The sequence below is a fragment of the Lepidochelys olivacea genome (genome assembly GCF_965140295.1).
Source record: "Lepidochelys olivacea isolate rLepOli2 genome assembly, chromosome: 8".
Taxonomy (NCBI): domain Eukaryota; kingdom Metazoa; phylum Chordata; order Testudines; family Cheloniidae; genus Lepidochelys; species Lepidochelys olivacea.
The window spans coordinates 48815115-48830629 of NC_140418.1; the positions used below are offsets into that span (position 1 = coordinate 48815115).

General features: G+C 50.8%; 1 protein-coding gene across 2 annotated transcripts in view; it reads left to right on the top strand.

Annotated features, from left to right (window-relative positions):
• Positions 1-12378, top strand: part of UCK2 (uridine-cytidine kinase 2) — a 39248-nt gene extending 26870 nt beyond the window's left edge. For both annotated transcript variants that reach the window (XM_084638018.1, XM_084638019.1), the window contains exons 6-8: positions 4679-4776; positions 8528-8576; positions 9281-12378. In XM_084638018.1, coding sequence (XP_084494144.1) covers positions 4679-4776; positions 8528-8576; positions 9281-9420 — 287 coding nt within the window. In that variant the 3' untranslated portion in view covers positions 9421-12378. The remainder of the gene's footprint in view (positions 1-4678; positions 4777-8527; positions 8577-9280) is intronic.
• The last annotated feature ends 3137 nt before the right edge of the window (positions 12379-15515 follow it).

Sequence of the window (15515 nt, forward strand, 5' to 3'; positions counted from 1 at the left end):
GCTCATGGTTCCTAATATTCGGTTATCTTTTTTGACTGCTGCTGAATATTGAGTGGATGTTTTCAGAGAACTATCCACAATGACTCCGAGATCTTTCTTGGGTGGTAACAGCTAATTTAGATCCCAATATATTGGAAAGCTCTAATCCCAACTATACATACAATGTGCATTTGCTTTTATCAACATTGAATTTCATCTGCCGTTTTGTCTCCCAATTTTGTGAGCTCCCTTTGTAACTCTTCGCAATATGCTTTGGGCTTAACTATCTTGAGTAATTTTGTATTGTCTGTAAATTTTACCACCTCACTGTTTATCCCTTTTTCCACATCACTTATGAATATATTGAACAGCACTGGTCCCAGTAGAGGTCCCTGGAGGACTCTAACTTACCTCTTTCCAGTCTGAAAACTGACCATTGATTCCTATCTTGTAACCAGTTACTGCTCCATGAGAGGACCTCCCCTCTCATCCCATGACTGCTTACTTTGCTTATGAGTCTTTGGTGAGGGACCTTATCAAAGAGGAGTTGGGATAGTTGCCCCTTCAGAAGGGGATTTCCTTCAAACTGATCCAGACCAATGACTTGAAGAGCCCAATATGCACAACTCACAACCTGAGCCTTAGTGTACTAGGACTCCAGTCCCTTGGTATCGTTCCTAACCCTCTACCTTGGCAATGCTTGATGTGGGGCTGCTGGCCATAGGTTGTGGAGGTGAGCTCTGCTTGAACTGCTCCAGAAGCTGAGCAGGGCTCTTGCACAGCTCCTAGTCTTCTTGAAGGTCTTGATTGGAGCAAGCACTGCATGTAGGAAGCAGAAGACTGGCTACCACATGTGCACTCAGCGGAGGCTGGGCGTTATAGAGCAAAAAAGGACCACGGGTCTGTGGCTGGCGGTGCAGGGTGGTGAAGAGGCCTGGTTTAGCATTAACTACAAAACACAAGTTGCCGTGTTGCAGCATGGCATTGGGGAAATGCAGACAAACTGGTACTGCTGTCACACTCATTGCTTGCTGGCCACGCTGGAGAAAAGGCAAGAAAGTAAGTGTGTGTGTGTGTGTGTGTGTGTGTGTGTCAGACTGGATTTGGGCTGAAGACTTGATGCCACGTGTTGCATTTTGTAAGAGCTGACGGCCTGAGCCAGCTGCCACGGGTGCTGTGTTGCAAATTTAAGGCCTTAAAACCAACTGTTTGCTAGGGTACCTCTTCACATAGTGTAGGGAGGACTTTGGTACCACAGGGTCTATGAGAGATCATGGGATCTCGTCTACTGGCAAATGCTGGTCGAGGTGGTTTTTGGTGGTGGTAGTTGTTGTGTGTTTTTTTTTTTGTTTTTTTTTTAAATCAACCTGTGGAATTTAGAGACACCTTTTAATAGGAGATGTCTTTAAATCCCCTGTTCTTAGAAGTTTGTATAAATTACAGTTTCCCAGAGGGCGTGAAAATGCCCCCAAACAATGATATTTTAAATAATTTTGTCTTAAGACTATGTTTTGTTTGTAAAATTCATTGTGCATTCACACTGTCATTCATGCTTTTTCTAAAGATGTCATGAGTTTTCTAAAGATGTGCTTTACACAGGGCCCTATCTATGCAGCCTTGGAAATCTCAGCCGAGGTGTCTGAGTATAGACAAAACAGGACACCAGAGCAGAACTCCATTAAGGGACTCTAGGGAAGGCCCACCCAGCATGAGTGGGTGTCTCTGTAGAATTCCAGAGATGTGTTCATCCTGTGTCTGAGATGGGATTTCAGTGCTGGCTGAGAAAGCTAGAGCCAAGATTCTCCAGGGTGCCTGCCACTGTCAAGCCAACGTTACTGTCTCGTCAGTAGGGGAGATGTTGTCATTGCTGATAAACGCTACTTTTTTTTTTACACCCATCTGTCTCTTCTGTGCTCAGCCCGCTGCTTCCACGTGACTCATTCAGGGAAGTCACAGTACAGTCACTGCGGGGATGGGAGGGAGAACTAGCAGGTTGTAAACCCTGCATATGGACCTTACAAAAGGAGTCTCCCTTACTCAGTGGTCATGATATTGGGGATCTAGGATTTGCCATCTGTCCAGTTGCGTCTCCCACCTCTGCAGATGGCCTGTGTCTCATGTCCCAAGGGAAGGTGAAAATCACCTGCACTTGGCTGACAATACAGTGCTTTATATAGGCTCATTGTAAACCTGCCTGACCACTGTGGCAATCGGCTCATGCCCTGAAGCATGAGATTTGGTTACCTTTATCTTAGTACGTGATTTCTAATGTCATTAGTCTTAAAATTATCCAATCCCTTATTAAGATCCAGCTATAGTTCTTCCTGGTGCTAGGAACTGAGAAATGGCCCTCAGCCCAATGATAGCAACTGAGAAATGAACCCCCCTCCCAGCACCACCACCTCAATGAAGAAACTGAGCCAGCTGATTTGGAAAGACCTCTCTATTGATCGCTGAGGTGGGTGTGTCAGTGGGGCTTATAGGTCTTGGCTAATAGAGCCCTGGAAGCAAGAAATCTTAAGTGATGAACAGACAGCCCCTAAAGACAGCGATCCTCAAATCAGTGCTCAATTACCCTCTTCCAGCCCTTGCCATAGGTGAAGGTCAGTGACTGGGAACTGTTGTGTTCATTCTCTTCCCCCTCTTCTCTCCCCCGCCCCCAGCTTCTAAAGCCCTGCAGTATGGTTGGCTGGAGACCAGCAGGCCCATCGGAGAGCAGCTCCCTCCCTGTTCAAGGGACCGGACTCCTTCCTTTTTTTGGGAGGATTGACCACCCAGAGGGTTTCCGTGTTCCCTTTTATAGGCATTGTGGAAAGCGCTAGTCACAGCCTTGTTTCTCTCCTTCCCTAACTAATGACCAAGAATGTACCTGTCTCAACCAGTAATGGGATGTGGGGGGAGAGCCAATGGCCTGTGTTTCACAGAAAGCCAGAGCTGGTGACTAATGGTCCTTTCTGGCTGTAACCTCTGAACTGCAGAAACTAGGCAGGATGATGTAATGGGATCTGGCTACTGAGTCATAGCCCACTCATAGGTATTACTGTAATTGAATGTTACTATGGGAACCAGAGCCCAGAATTCTGGATTAGCACAGGCTGGAGCAGTAAACTTAGGACTTTGGTTTTTGTAAATTGCATCATGCTCTTTCTGCTAAGAGTGGTTCTGCTGCCAGATTGCAGAACTGGCCAGCTGCTCCAGATACTACCCTTTGCAATGAGGCTGATCATCTCCCATCAGTCAACAGGAGTCTCTCCAGGGACTCTAATGGAAGATGGATCAGGCCTGATCTGATCTTTGCCAACCCTCCTTGGTCTCATGTGTATATCAGGCTTTCTGGATGGGTGCATATCCTGGGTCAGCAAAGCATATAGACCACTAGAAATAAAAGACTAGCCATAGCAGCAGGTAAAGCCCAATCCCTGGGGGGAGGAGCCTTGTGGAAACAGAATTGGAGCCTCCCCTGGCGTCTTGGACACTTTACCTACCTATCCTGAGGGTGCCGCACTTCCTCAGAGTATCACAGCTGACACTATAGTAAGTCTGAGGGTGCTGGACTCCCTGCAGCTGTAACCCGTATGCTGAAGTACCCGGCATGTGCGGCAGAAGTGCCTTCTCTCTCTTCTCCTTCCCCCCCCCCCCCAAGTCTGGGAGGCAGGAGCGGGGGGGGCACTTTTGGGGGCCCCACAGGCCCAGAGTGGCCCGGGGGATTAGCAGGGGGCCAGGAGCAGCCTGCTCCATTTCCCTTGCCCTGGCCCCAGCTGTGTCGCTCAGGAAAGGGGGCTTGGGGGAAGGGGTTCTTCCCCCTGCACTCACTGGCCCCAGCCAGCTCAACTCCGACAGCTCCCAGGCACCAGTGAGAGCGGGGGACTGTCTTTTTTTCCCCAACATCCCGCACTCACTGGTGGCAGGAAGCGGAGCGCCGCAGCTGGGAGCTGGCGGAGTAGAGCGGGCTTCCCACCACTGCCAGTGAGCTTGGGGTCGCTGGGGGAAGAGGTGGAATGGGGGCAGGCCAGGGGCAGAGCAGGGGGAAGGGTAAGAGGTGGGGTGAAGGGAGTTGTCCCTAGGGGGGGCATGGGGCCCCCGACGGCCCTGACCCTTGCAGTGGGCGCAACCTGCGGGGGGGCCAGCCAAGGGATAGGGCTGGTGCTGCCACGTATGCAGCACGCAGCTGCCTAGGGCACCATGAAATTTGGGGCAATTCGGTGCCCCAAATTTCATGGTGCCCTACGCAGCTGCGTATGCCTAAGGACGGCCCTGATTGAGGGGTATTCACAGATCTGTGTGAGGGGCCTACGACTGGAATACCAGGGGGCTGCAGGTCAGGATTGAGGGGCATCAGCAGAGCTGTGGGGGGACTCCAGTAATGCAGTAGCATCAGGGCCGTAGGTGGGACTGGTGTATTGGGAGAACTCTGGAGGCAGGACTGGAATGTTGTGAATTGAAGTGCACTGATAGACCTGGAAGGGGGGGAACATGTGCAGCCCCCTGCTCCATGTTGTCTGGCTCAGGCCTGTAATATCAGCCCCCTACTATCGGGAGCTCTTGCAACCAAATGGCATTAAACTGCGAGCCATCAAGCCTGCCTGCCTGAGGTGTGGCCTGAAGAGGCCTGTGCTTGGAAAGGGGCCTGTCTGGGAAACGGGGGCGGGGATGCATTGACCTATGCAATTGGCTTCTGACTGCCTTGTTTTTCTCCTAGTGTTACGGGACATCAGCGAGCGAGGCCGGGACCTTGAGCAGATCTTGTCTCAGTACATTACCTTCGTCAAACCAGCCTTTGAGGAATTCTGCTTGCCAGTGAGTGAGAAAAACAACCACCCCGCGAGCTGGCTGGGAGCTCTCTCTTCTCACTGGGGCCCGCCCTACCATGCAGCCATGTCACTTTGTTCAGGACAGCACCAGCCTGGACAGTGTGCATCCTCTCCCTGCAGGCACAGATGGCTGCATGGCAGGACATGGTGTCTGTTGCTCTCAATGGTCACTTCCCTGTGGCTGGAATTTCCAGCTGGATACAGCAGCAGCAGGGGAAGTCCCTACTTGTGGGTGAAGCTTGTGCATAGCCCCAGTGGCTAACAGGCTGTCCTGGGTGTGCTGGGAGACAGCTAGTGCTCACGCCTTCTGGTTGGCCCATAAGGAGGTGCAGGAGACTGAGCTCTGTGCTGCAGGTCTTGGCCTGGGGTTCACCCTTCTGGCTGGCTACAAAGCCAATGAAGAGCTTGCTGGGTGCCAGCTGTGGATTCCTGGAATCAGAAGTGAAGTGACTTCAGTGGAGATGGTTTTGGCTCCCAGGAAAGGCAGAGGGAGAGTGGGGGGGTGGGGGGGCTGGGAGGTGAACACAAGGAGCCCACATTGCCAGTCTGTGTGTGGTAGTATCTAGAGGCCTGGAACAAAGATCAGGGCCCCCTTGCACTAGGCACTGGCCATGCGCCTAGTAAGAGACAGACCCTGCCCCACAGAGCACATCTAAGCACCACGGACCAGGAAGGATTTTTATCCCCTTCTTGCACATGGGGGAAGTGAGACACTGAGGTGGAGTGACTTGCCCAAGGTCGCAAGTCAGTCAGGGCAGAGGTGGGAATAGAACCCAGAACTCCTGACTTAGTCAAGTGCCTTAACCATTCAACCACCCTCCTTAACTGTTTGTTGTTTCCTGTTCCCAGCACTGCACTTCCTTTTCCTCAAGCCAGGGAGGGAAGGGGTGGGACAGGGCCTTGCTTTGCTCCATGCAGAGAGCTGCATTAGTGCATCCCTTTGGGATACAAGGCCTGATTAAGGACGCCCTGAGACAGTCCAGGGTTGGACTTTCCTTCCCGGCTATCTGCTGTCCCACAGTCATCACTGGCTTCTGGGACACGTGGAGCGGAGCAGACCTGTCATGGGAGCCAAGTCTAGCTCCCTCCTTGATAGGATCGGGGGAGGGTGTAGAGGCCCGGCAGGAAGGGTAGGTAGTCGGCTGCAGAAAGGAGGCAAGAAACTGTATTCTAGCCACCTTGGCGCACTCCTCTCCTGACCATGGATCCCCAGCAAAATTGCTACTGCTGCCCTTGTCTGCTTCCAGAATCGGCTGTTGGTCCTGCAGGGAGAGGAGTGCCCAACAGAGGTGGCAGCAACATCTCTTCTCCTCCTGCCCCAGTGATTCCTGCCTCTGTCTGTCTGATCTGCACCCCCTGCTCCAAGCTCATGGCTCAAGGAGCAGCTATTCTACTTGCATGCAGTGCAGGACAGACAACCTGGTATAAGCGCTGGCAATCCTGGTACTGATCTCCTAACTAGCTCCCGGTCAGATGGGCTGGGAGGGAATTCCCATGACTGGAATCTGACAGATCCATAGCTATGCAATGTTCTTGTTGTCATGTCAGTCCCAGGATCATAGAGACAAGGTTGGGAAGGTAATGTCTTTTATTGGACCATCTTCTGTTGAGGAGACACAAACTTTTGAGCCACAAAGAGCTCTTCGGGTGTGGGAAAGGTAGGGAGAGTGTCGCAACTAAACAGAAGAGCGAACAGGTTGTTTAGCATAAGCAGTTAGTGTACATTATCTGTTGGATCTTGTATGTAGCTGTTACGCTCAGAGTACCTTTCCCAGACCTGAAGAAAGAACTGTGTGTGGCTCAAAAGCTTGTCTCCCTCACTAGCAGAAGTTGGTCCAATAAACAATATTACATTCCTCCACCTTGTCTTAGCGTTGCCAGTGTAGACTAGTCCTAAAGCGCTGCCATGGCAGCGCTTTAACATTGCTTGTGTAGTCTCAGCAGAGCGCTGGGAGACAGGTCTCCCAGCGCTCTTTTTAAAACCACCTCCACAAGGGGCGTAGCTCCCAGCGCTGAAACTTGCTGCGCTCAAGGGGGTGTTTTTTCACACCTCTGAGCGAGAAAGTTGCAGTGCTGTAAAGTGCCAGTGTAGACCAGCCCTAAGAGCCAGAGCTAGGCTGTAATGGGCTCCCATAACTGCCATTATCTAAAGCCATGAATAATGTAGCAGTTTGTGGAGAGAGGCTATTCCCACAGCCTGGCCACCGCCTCTGGGAGCTCTCAGGGTCTGGCTGTGCAGGGCAGATTCTGCAGCAGTGGCAACAATTAAATGCTTGGCCCAGTGCTCTGGTTTTGTGGCTGTCATAAACATACAGCTGAGGGTAGCATAAAGTCCCTCCTTTACTTGTAAAGGGTTAAGAAGCTCAGATAACCTGGTTGGCACCTGACCAAAAGGACTAATAAGGGAAGAAGATACTTTCAAATCTGTGGGGGGAAGGTTTTTGTTTTGTGCTCCTTGTTGTCTCTCCAAGACAAAGAGAGAGACCAAGCAAGTAATCCAGCTCCTACTGAATGATGCATCTAAAATTACAGAAATAGTAAGTAATAGCAAGGAAATGCGTTAGAGTATCTTTTGTTTTTAGCTTGTGAATTTTCCCTATGCTAAGAGGAATGTTTGTTCCTGTTTTTTGTAACTTTAAAGTTTTGCTGAGAGGGGAATCCTCTGTGTTTTAAATCGTACTACCCTGTAAAATGACCTTCCATCCTGATTTTACAGAGGTGCTTCTTTTATTTTTTTTCTTTATTATAAAGTTCTGTTTTTAAGAATCTGATTGGGTTTTTAGTGTCCCTAAAAACCCAAGGGTCTGTCTGTGCTTATCTTGTTTACTCTCAAGCCTCCCCAGGAAAGGGGGGTGAAGGGGCTTGGGCAGGATATTTTGGAGAAACAGGAACTCTAAGTGGTCCTTTTCCTAAATCTTTGTCTAACTCACTTGGTGGTGGCAGCAATGCCATCCAAGGACAGGGAAGAATTTGTGCCTTGGGGAAGTCTTTAACCTAAGTTGGTAGAGATAAGCTTAGGGGGTCTTTCATGCAGGTCCCCACATCTCCACCCTAGAGTTCAGAGTGGGGAGGGAACCCTGACAGTGGCCGATAGCAGTGCCGTGTGGGTGGCTTCACTGTGCTCCAAGCTAAATGCCAAGGTGGGGATGAAGCTGGCATTGGCCTTGTGGGGGAAGAAGGTGTGAGCCAGCAAACAGTGGGATGCTGCATCGTTAACCTTCCAGAAGGGCGGTGTAAGCAACACTGAAATCCCATCTAAACAAACTATTTGGCAGCCTCTCCCCACAAACTCCCTGTGCAACTCAGTCTCGTCAACTCCTGTGACCCTTAGTGTGAGTCTGGTGATCTTTGGTGGGATGATTATCTTGAAGCACCAGCTTCCGGAGTCACGAGATTCTCACCTGATCACAATTTTTACTAATGAAACTTTGTAGCCTCCATCGTTGTGGAGAAAAGCATGAAAACGTGCTCAGAGCGTAGCCTAAAGCTCAAACAAGAGGGCAAATGAAAAGAAGCCAGAGTGTGGTTTTGTGGTTTTTTTGTTGTTGGGTTTTTTTTGTTTGGTTTTTTTTTTTTTTTTAAACGTCCCATGGTGGGATGGCTGAGGTTGGGGGGGGGGTTGGCGCTGCTGGACTCTGGTATGAAATCTTCAGAGGTATAAATGAATGAAAATACTTCAGCACTCGGTCAGTTACACGCTCTGGTCTCCTCTGTAACACTGCGCTCTCTTCTCACAGACCAAGAAGTATGCTGATGTGATCATCCCCAGGGGGGCAGATAATGAAGGTGAGCGGTGATGCTCCTCCTTAATGGACGGGGAGGCTTCATGTGGGAAAACTGACTAATAGGGTCATGGCTGCTGTTGGGCATGTGGACGTGAATGGCTCCTGCGGGGCTGTGGTTAGATGGGAGCCAGTGTGGCTCCTAGCGAGGTGATGAGTCCCATATCTGGCTTTCAAGGTCAGTTACAGTCTGCAGACGTGGTTGGAGGAGGTGCTCTCCCATGGGAAACTCCTAGATGCTCCCTGTCGCTGTATGGGTGGGCTGGCAGGCTGCAGCTTAACGTGTGAACCAGAGTACAATTGGCAATAACTCAGAGTAGCATGGGACCCCCTCTGTATCCTGCAGCATGAACCCCTTCTGGAGGAAGACCTGTTAAGGTGAAGGGGGCTTTTAGTAGGTCTAAAGTACATATGTTCGGATAGTCCCATTAGAGAGGAAGAGCCAACTCCTCACTGCTGTGATCAGTGTCACTCCACTGATGGGTGGCTCCTCTCTGGCTGTGGGAGAGGATGAAGCGCCGCCTGCATGCGGGAAGCTATCACTCAGTGACTTGGCTGGCATCACTGTTCCCTGCAGTGTTGACAGCCTGGCACTCCCGGGCATGTGCCCCACTGCATTGCAAAGGGAGCTGGGAGTGGCCCCATTTCTGTAGCTCGGGACTTATTTATACTGTACAATCTAACCCCATCTGTTTCCCACACACCCAGTGGCCATAAACCTGATCGTGCAGCACATCCAGGACATTCTGAATGGAGGACACAGTAAACGCCAGATCAACAGCTGCCTGAACGGCTACACCACTCCATGCCAGAGGCAGCCTTCTGAGTCAAGTAGCCGGCCACACTGACCCCAGGCCTTGGGGTGAGGTTGGGGGTGGATGGTGGTTGAGCTCTGCTGCAGCTGATTTGTCCATACTGTGTCCAGTCACCCCTCCTCCCCCGCCCCCAGCCTCCTGATATTTAAGTAACTAGATGGAGACACATGCCTTTAATTTTGTATCTTGGAAATGAGAGAGGAGCATCTGGATACCCATAATCCCAGATGCCGCTGGGGATGCCTACCGCTGGCTTCGCTCAGTAACCACTCCGGCACGGAACTGGCTATCAATACAGAATCGCTCTATTTTTGTGTAAAAAGAAACAATGTAAAACTACTTGCCATAAGGTATTTGCCAGGCTTGGTATTGCTGAGGGCAGCTGGGACAAGGGAGCGGGGAGGGAAGTACACGGGTGCTGCTGGTTTGGGGAACTGGTAAGTGTGGGAGGGGGAAACTGTACCAAAGGTTTCAAACTAGGTGACCAAGCGGCCTAGGAACCTGAAGCAGCCACCCCATGGCTGGGGCGCGTGGGTGGCAGGCTTGGTGTGGCGCATACTGTGATTTTTTGCTGTTGGCCTGCGTGGCTGTGTGTGGCCACACAGCTGCTGTCCCTGTTCTGCAGGAGGGTGCTGGGTTTGGTTGGCAGGGAGGGGTGGCGTAGGGGAGAACAATGGCTGAAACCTCTGCTGCCCTTTCCTACTCTGCTTTCCCGCCCCTATCCCTGCTAGCTGCCTGCCTTGCCAAGGCTCCCCAGCGCTCCTGCCTGAGTCACTCAGCACTGCCCCTACCGCAGCTGACTTCCTGCTGGCTGTGGTTTTGGGGCTGGAGTGATTCATCCCACAAAGAACTGGCTGGGGGGGTGGAGAGGGGGTGGATTTTGAAGGGGTGAAATTCTGGGCTTGGCTATTAACAGCCACTGGCCCATCTGATTCTTCCCACACATCTGGGTGACAAGAGCACCTCGCCCCTGTCTGGCTACAAGTGACTGGGGGCTCTCCCCAGCTGCCTGGAGTTTGGTAGGGGGGAGGCCTGGGGCCATGGGTGGGACAATATGATAGATGTCAGTGTGCTCTAGCACCACCCCTTGGCCAGCTGCTGAAATAGCAAGAGCGCCAGGCGAGAGCTCGGCGGTGCCCGTTTAGTGTGTGGGGTTGGGGGTGGGAGGGAAACGTGCTTGCTGTCTGAAGGGGGCCTTGCTCCTCCGTGAGTGGGGTTTGAGCTGAAGCTCTGCTTACAGCATCTCTGAAGCTGCTCCCCAGCTGGTCTGTGGGGAGAAGAAAGGGCAGTTAGGTTAGAAGCTACAGAGCAGCCCCTCCCAGAAAGCCCTGCAGCGTAATGCTATGCCAGGGCACTGCAGCGTTGGCATGGGGGAGGGAGGGCGTGGCCTGTGAAGAGCCTAGTGCTGCTGGCACTCTGGGGCCACCCAAGAGCAAGCCCCTCTGAGACTGGAACCTCTGCCCCTAGAGAAGCCCGGCCCCATGCCCAAGTTCTACTTGAAGCTACCAGGGCAAACCACTGAGTGCCTTGGCTGGGATTTGGGCCAGAGGATCAGACTGTCTCCATGCTCTCCCTGCTACCTGCTTTCTTTGCCAGCTGGCGGGATCTTCTCCCCGCTGGTGCTGGGCAAAGCAACCTCTTTTTTCAGGGTCCTTGAATTAGCATTGGGCTTGCTGTTTGCTCAGAGCCCCCTGGGCACGTGCCCCCTCTATCCCCATTACTAGAGAAGCAAAGGGCTGAGCAGTCACTGCTATTGGGAGTATGGTAGAGGGCAGGTCTAGAGGGGCCATCCTGACTAGGCTGGGGTGTTAGCCCCCCAAATTACTTCAGAATTGGCTTGGTTAAGGATCTGAGCTGGATTGGACCTGGAGCAAGTTCTCTGCTCCTCTAGAAGGTGCTAAACCCACATGTGCCTGTGTTCAGGCCCCAGCCTGCCAGTATTGCCTTGGGAGACAGTATCCTGAAGCACTTGCTCTTTTCCCAGAGCTCTGCAGAGACCAAAGCCATGACAGTTCATTCCCAGGGGCAGGTGGCCATGCTGGCTATGAGCGACTGTGCCATGATGTGGTACAGACTATGGGACTTCATCAATTTAGTGCCACTGCCCAATGCTGCAGCTGTCAAGCACAGCTGTGCTTGAGGGGCTATCACTACAGTGATAGGGAACCCCAAGAGCCCCCATGGGGGGGAGGGATGGTTCTTCATGGGGAAGGAGCAGCACTAGAAAGGATCTCTTAAGAACTGAGGAATCCCCCAGTGCTAACCTTCTCATGTCCCATTGAGCTCTTTGCTGTGGCCTCTGCCCTCAAGCCTGCTAGTGCTTTGCTCTCCTTTTCCCTAAGCAGCTCCCTGCGTGGGACCGGGTGGATTCCCAGGGGGCTCACTGTCTGCTTTATGAGCTGTGTTTGGTACCAGGCTCCTGTGCTTTGGGGTGAGCCTTCAAACCTCAGGCTTATTCTTGCCCCTCTGTGGCCATCTGGAGTCCTGCGAGGCTACTGCCTGGTCCTGTTCTTGGGCTAACTAATAAGGAATAACCTAGAGGTCTGGCTTCTTAGAGAAAAGAGTTGCTTATTCACCTTCTGCTGGCTCTTCCCTCCCTTCCAACTGAACAGGGATGAGAGAAGTAGCAGTGTGTGATAGGCTCTCTGAGACCCCAAGGGGATAAAGAAGGGAATAAATGCCCCAAGTCAGCACTTCCAGGGGCAAAACCATTCCCTCTCCTATGGTGGGATGCGGAAGCCCTTCTCCCCACCACCCTGTCCAGAAACCCCCCAACCAGCTCCTGAGGCATGGCAATCTCCCTACTCCTGAGACCCAGTGATGCCTGGGTTGCCCCAGGAGGGCCAGAGGCCAGCCCTTAAGTGATAAGTGGCTGGAGCCCTACCGAGGGGGAGAGGTTTCCAGGGGCTGGAGGCTCTGCCTGAGTGGGGTGGCTTTCAAGACTGATGTACTGTTCTGCCCTTCCCTGTAAATAAAGATGAAATAACTGGATACTGGTGCTTCTTGTCCCCTCTGTTAAGGTGATTGCCAGGTGGGTGGTCCAGGCTTGGGCCTGCACTGTCTCTCCCTGTTTTCTGCTCTGTAGGGGAGAGCCTGCCCCTATGTCCCTGGAGCAAAAACCCCATCTGCAGGTGCTGTTCTGTCTAAACTCTCGTGCTGAAAAATCATGGTTGTGGACTGACAGCTGGCTGACGCACTAGAGCAGGGTGTCCACCACCCAGCCTGGAGGGTGGATTTAATTAGCAGCTGTGAGGGATTCTGCAGAATCAGAGCTTTTGGGCTTGTCTACACTGGCAGTTTACAGCGCTGCAACTTTCTCACTCGGTGTGAAAAAACACCCCCCTGAGTGCAGCAAGTTTCAGCGCTGTAAAGCACCAGCGTAGACAGTGTTCCAGCGCTGGGAGCCACGCCCCTTGTGGAGGTGTTGTTTTTGTTTTAAGAGTGCTGTGCCATGACCACACAAGACACATTAAAGCGCTGCCGTGGCAGCACTTTAGCGTTGCCAGTGTAGATTAGCCCTTTGTTTGTTTTTTGGTTTACAGCCAGGGAGAACCTTCCACATGCAGCTCTGTCCTAGTCCAGCAGCTCAGCAACTTGGAGAATGGTCTGCAGCCATAGCCTAATAATGGCACTTTAAACAGCAGATTTCCCACAGGGTTTAGGGGTCCAGTTGTGTGCCTGACTTGCATGCACCACTGCAGCTTGTGCAATCGCAGTAGCCCTAAAAGTATGGTTCCTAACTCAAAGTCCTATGGCCTGTGTTATGCAGGAGTCCAGACCAGATGACCCCGGTAACCTGCTGGCCTGGGAACCTATGTAATACTGCTCACTGCATGATGCTTTAGTAACTAAAAATTAAGTCCCTGTGTTTTGTCCTGGCTCCATGGGCTATGTGGGTTGGCTCTTTGTATATCTGGCCTGTATTTTAATACACTTTAACCTCACCATGTGGAAGAAGTCAAACTCTCCTACCCTGGCCTTCTTCTCCAGGCAGAGATTTCCCTAGGGCCCTACACCTACCCCACTCCCCCAGTTACATGCAGTGTTGCCAATTTAGTTGTTGGTTGGAAATTTGAACCGAAAATGAAACAATACACGCTTTAAAAAGCATATACAGTATATGAGAATACTTGTACCTGAGAAAGCATAATGGGTTTGAAAAATATGAACAAAGACTAGCTTCTTCAGACAGCTGTTATTTATGACAATGTCGGCACATTTGTTTCAGCTATATTAGCCCACCTAACAATTTCAAATTATTATTTATAAGCAAGGTCTGAATGAGCTCTCCCCTGACAGCTAGCAATGAGCCAGTGGAGGGTGGAAAGGCTTCAGGACCAGACTGCATTTACATAAACACACCTACTCTGCCTGGGTATCCAGCAGACAGAGCTGTGCTGCCCAAGTGATCAATTTGGGCTGGTGGTGGGTTACAAGTCACTTAAGTATTAAATATCAGGGGGTAGCTGTGTTAGTCTGTATCCACAAAAACAACAAGGAGTCCGGTGGCACCTTAAAGACTAACAGATTTATTTGGGCATAAGCTTTCATGGGTAAAAAAAACCACTTCTTCAGATGCATCTGAAGAAGTGGTTTTTTTACCCACCGGCTCCTTGTTGTTTTTAAGTATTAAATGTGGGGGTCATGAAATGTTATCCACATTGTAGGAGGAAAGGACAGCAGAACTGTACTTAGCCTGACTGAATGAGGGGGTCTCCCTCAGTGCTTATTTTGTGCTCGGGCTTGCAGGGCTGAGCCCCAGCACCTCTAGGCTTGGCAGTTTATAGCCCTGAGACCTCGGGGCTTGTCACATCAGTTGTGAATGTAACAAACTTGCTTGAACCCCAGCACCTCTTTCATTACAAATTAAGCACTCGTCACTCTCAACTGAACTGCACTTGCTAAGCAGGGGGTTTGAATGCCACATCCTAGGGAAGAGAGAGAGGGTGGGGCACAGGTGTTTTTGCTTGGTTGTGGGCTCTGCCTAAGAGTCACAGGCACTATTTGACCTGCCTCCTCTTGAGAGAGAGAGATGATTAGGCTTCATTACTGACCACTAGAGCTGAAATCCGTGATGATCAGTCTAAGTGCTTAGGCCTGCTGTGGGACAGCATTTCTGTGGAAGAGACAACCCAGCCTGCACTAGCAGCGAGGCTCCCCCACTGAGAGCGGAAATCACTGAGAGCTGGGTGGAACCTCGAGAGACCGATTCGCAGAGGTCACAGTGGCAGCAGAAGGTGACAGTGCAGGGCCATTGGGGACGGAGCAGTAGAGTGAACGGTGGCACGACAAACAGCAGCAGCCAGAGCACTGGACTATGTTTTAGTGACTTGGCTCCAGAATGCTAGATTTGTGATTGGAAAACGTATATAAATGTTTCCTAGTAGGCCAAGATTTTTAAAATACATAATTTGCCAAAGTCGTCATATCACATCATCGCTATCTCAAGAGGTCATTAACTAGGGGAGTTTCTGTCATAAACTTTTTTATGATTATTTTTATGTAAGAATGGCCATACTGGGTCAGACCAATGGTCCATCTATCCCAATATCCTGTCTTCTGACAGTGATTATTCCAGGTGCTTCAGAGGGAATGAACAGAACAGGGAATCATCGAGTGATCCGTCCCCTGTCATCCACTCCCAGCTTCTGGCGAACAGAGACTAGGGTCGAGACATTCAGAGCATAGTGTTGCATCCCTGTCCATCCTGGCTAATAGTCATTGGAGGACCTAACCTCCATGAACTTACCTAGTTCTTTTTTAAACCCTGTTATAATTTTGGCCTTCATAACATCCCTGGCAAAAAGTTCCATGGGGGACTCTGCGTTGTGTGAAGAAATACTTCCTTTTGGTTGTTTTAAACTTGCAGCATATTAATTTCATTAGGTGACCCCTGGTTCTTGTGTTAAGTAAAGGGGTAATAAAACTTCCTTATCCATTTTCTCTACAGCAGTCAAGATTTTATAAGCCTCTATCATACCCCTCTTAGCTGTCGCTCTTCCAAGCTGAAAAGTTCCAGTTGTCTTACTTTCTCCTCATATGGAATCTGTTCCATACCCCTAATAATTTTTATTGCCCTTCTCTGTATCTTTTCCAATTTCAATATATCTTTTTTTTGAGATGGGGTG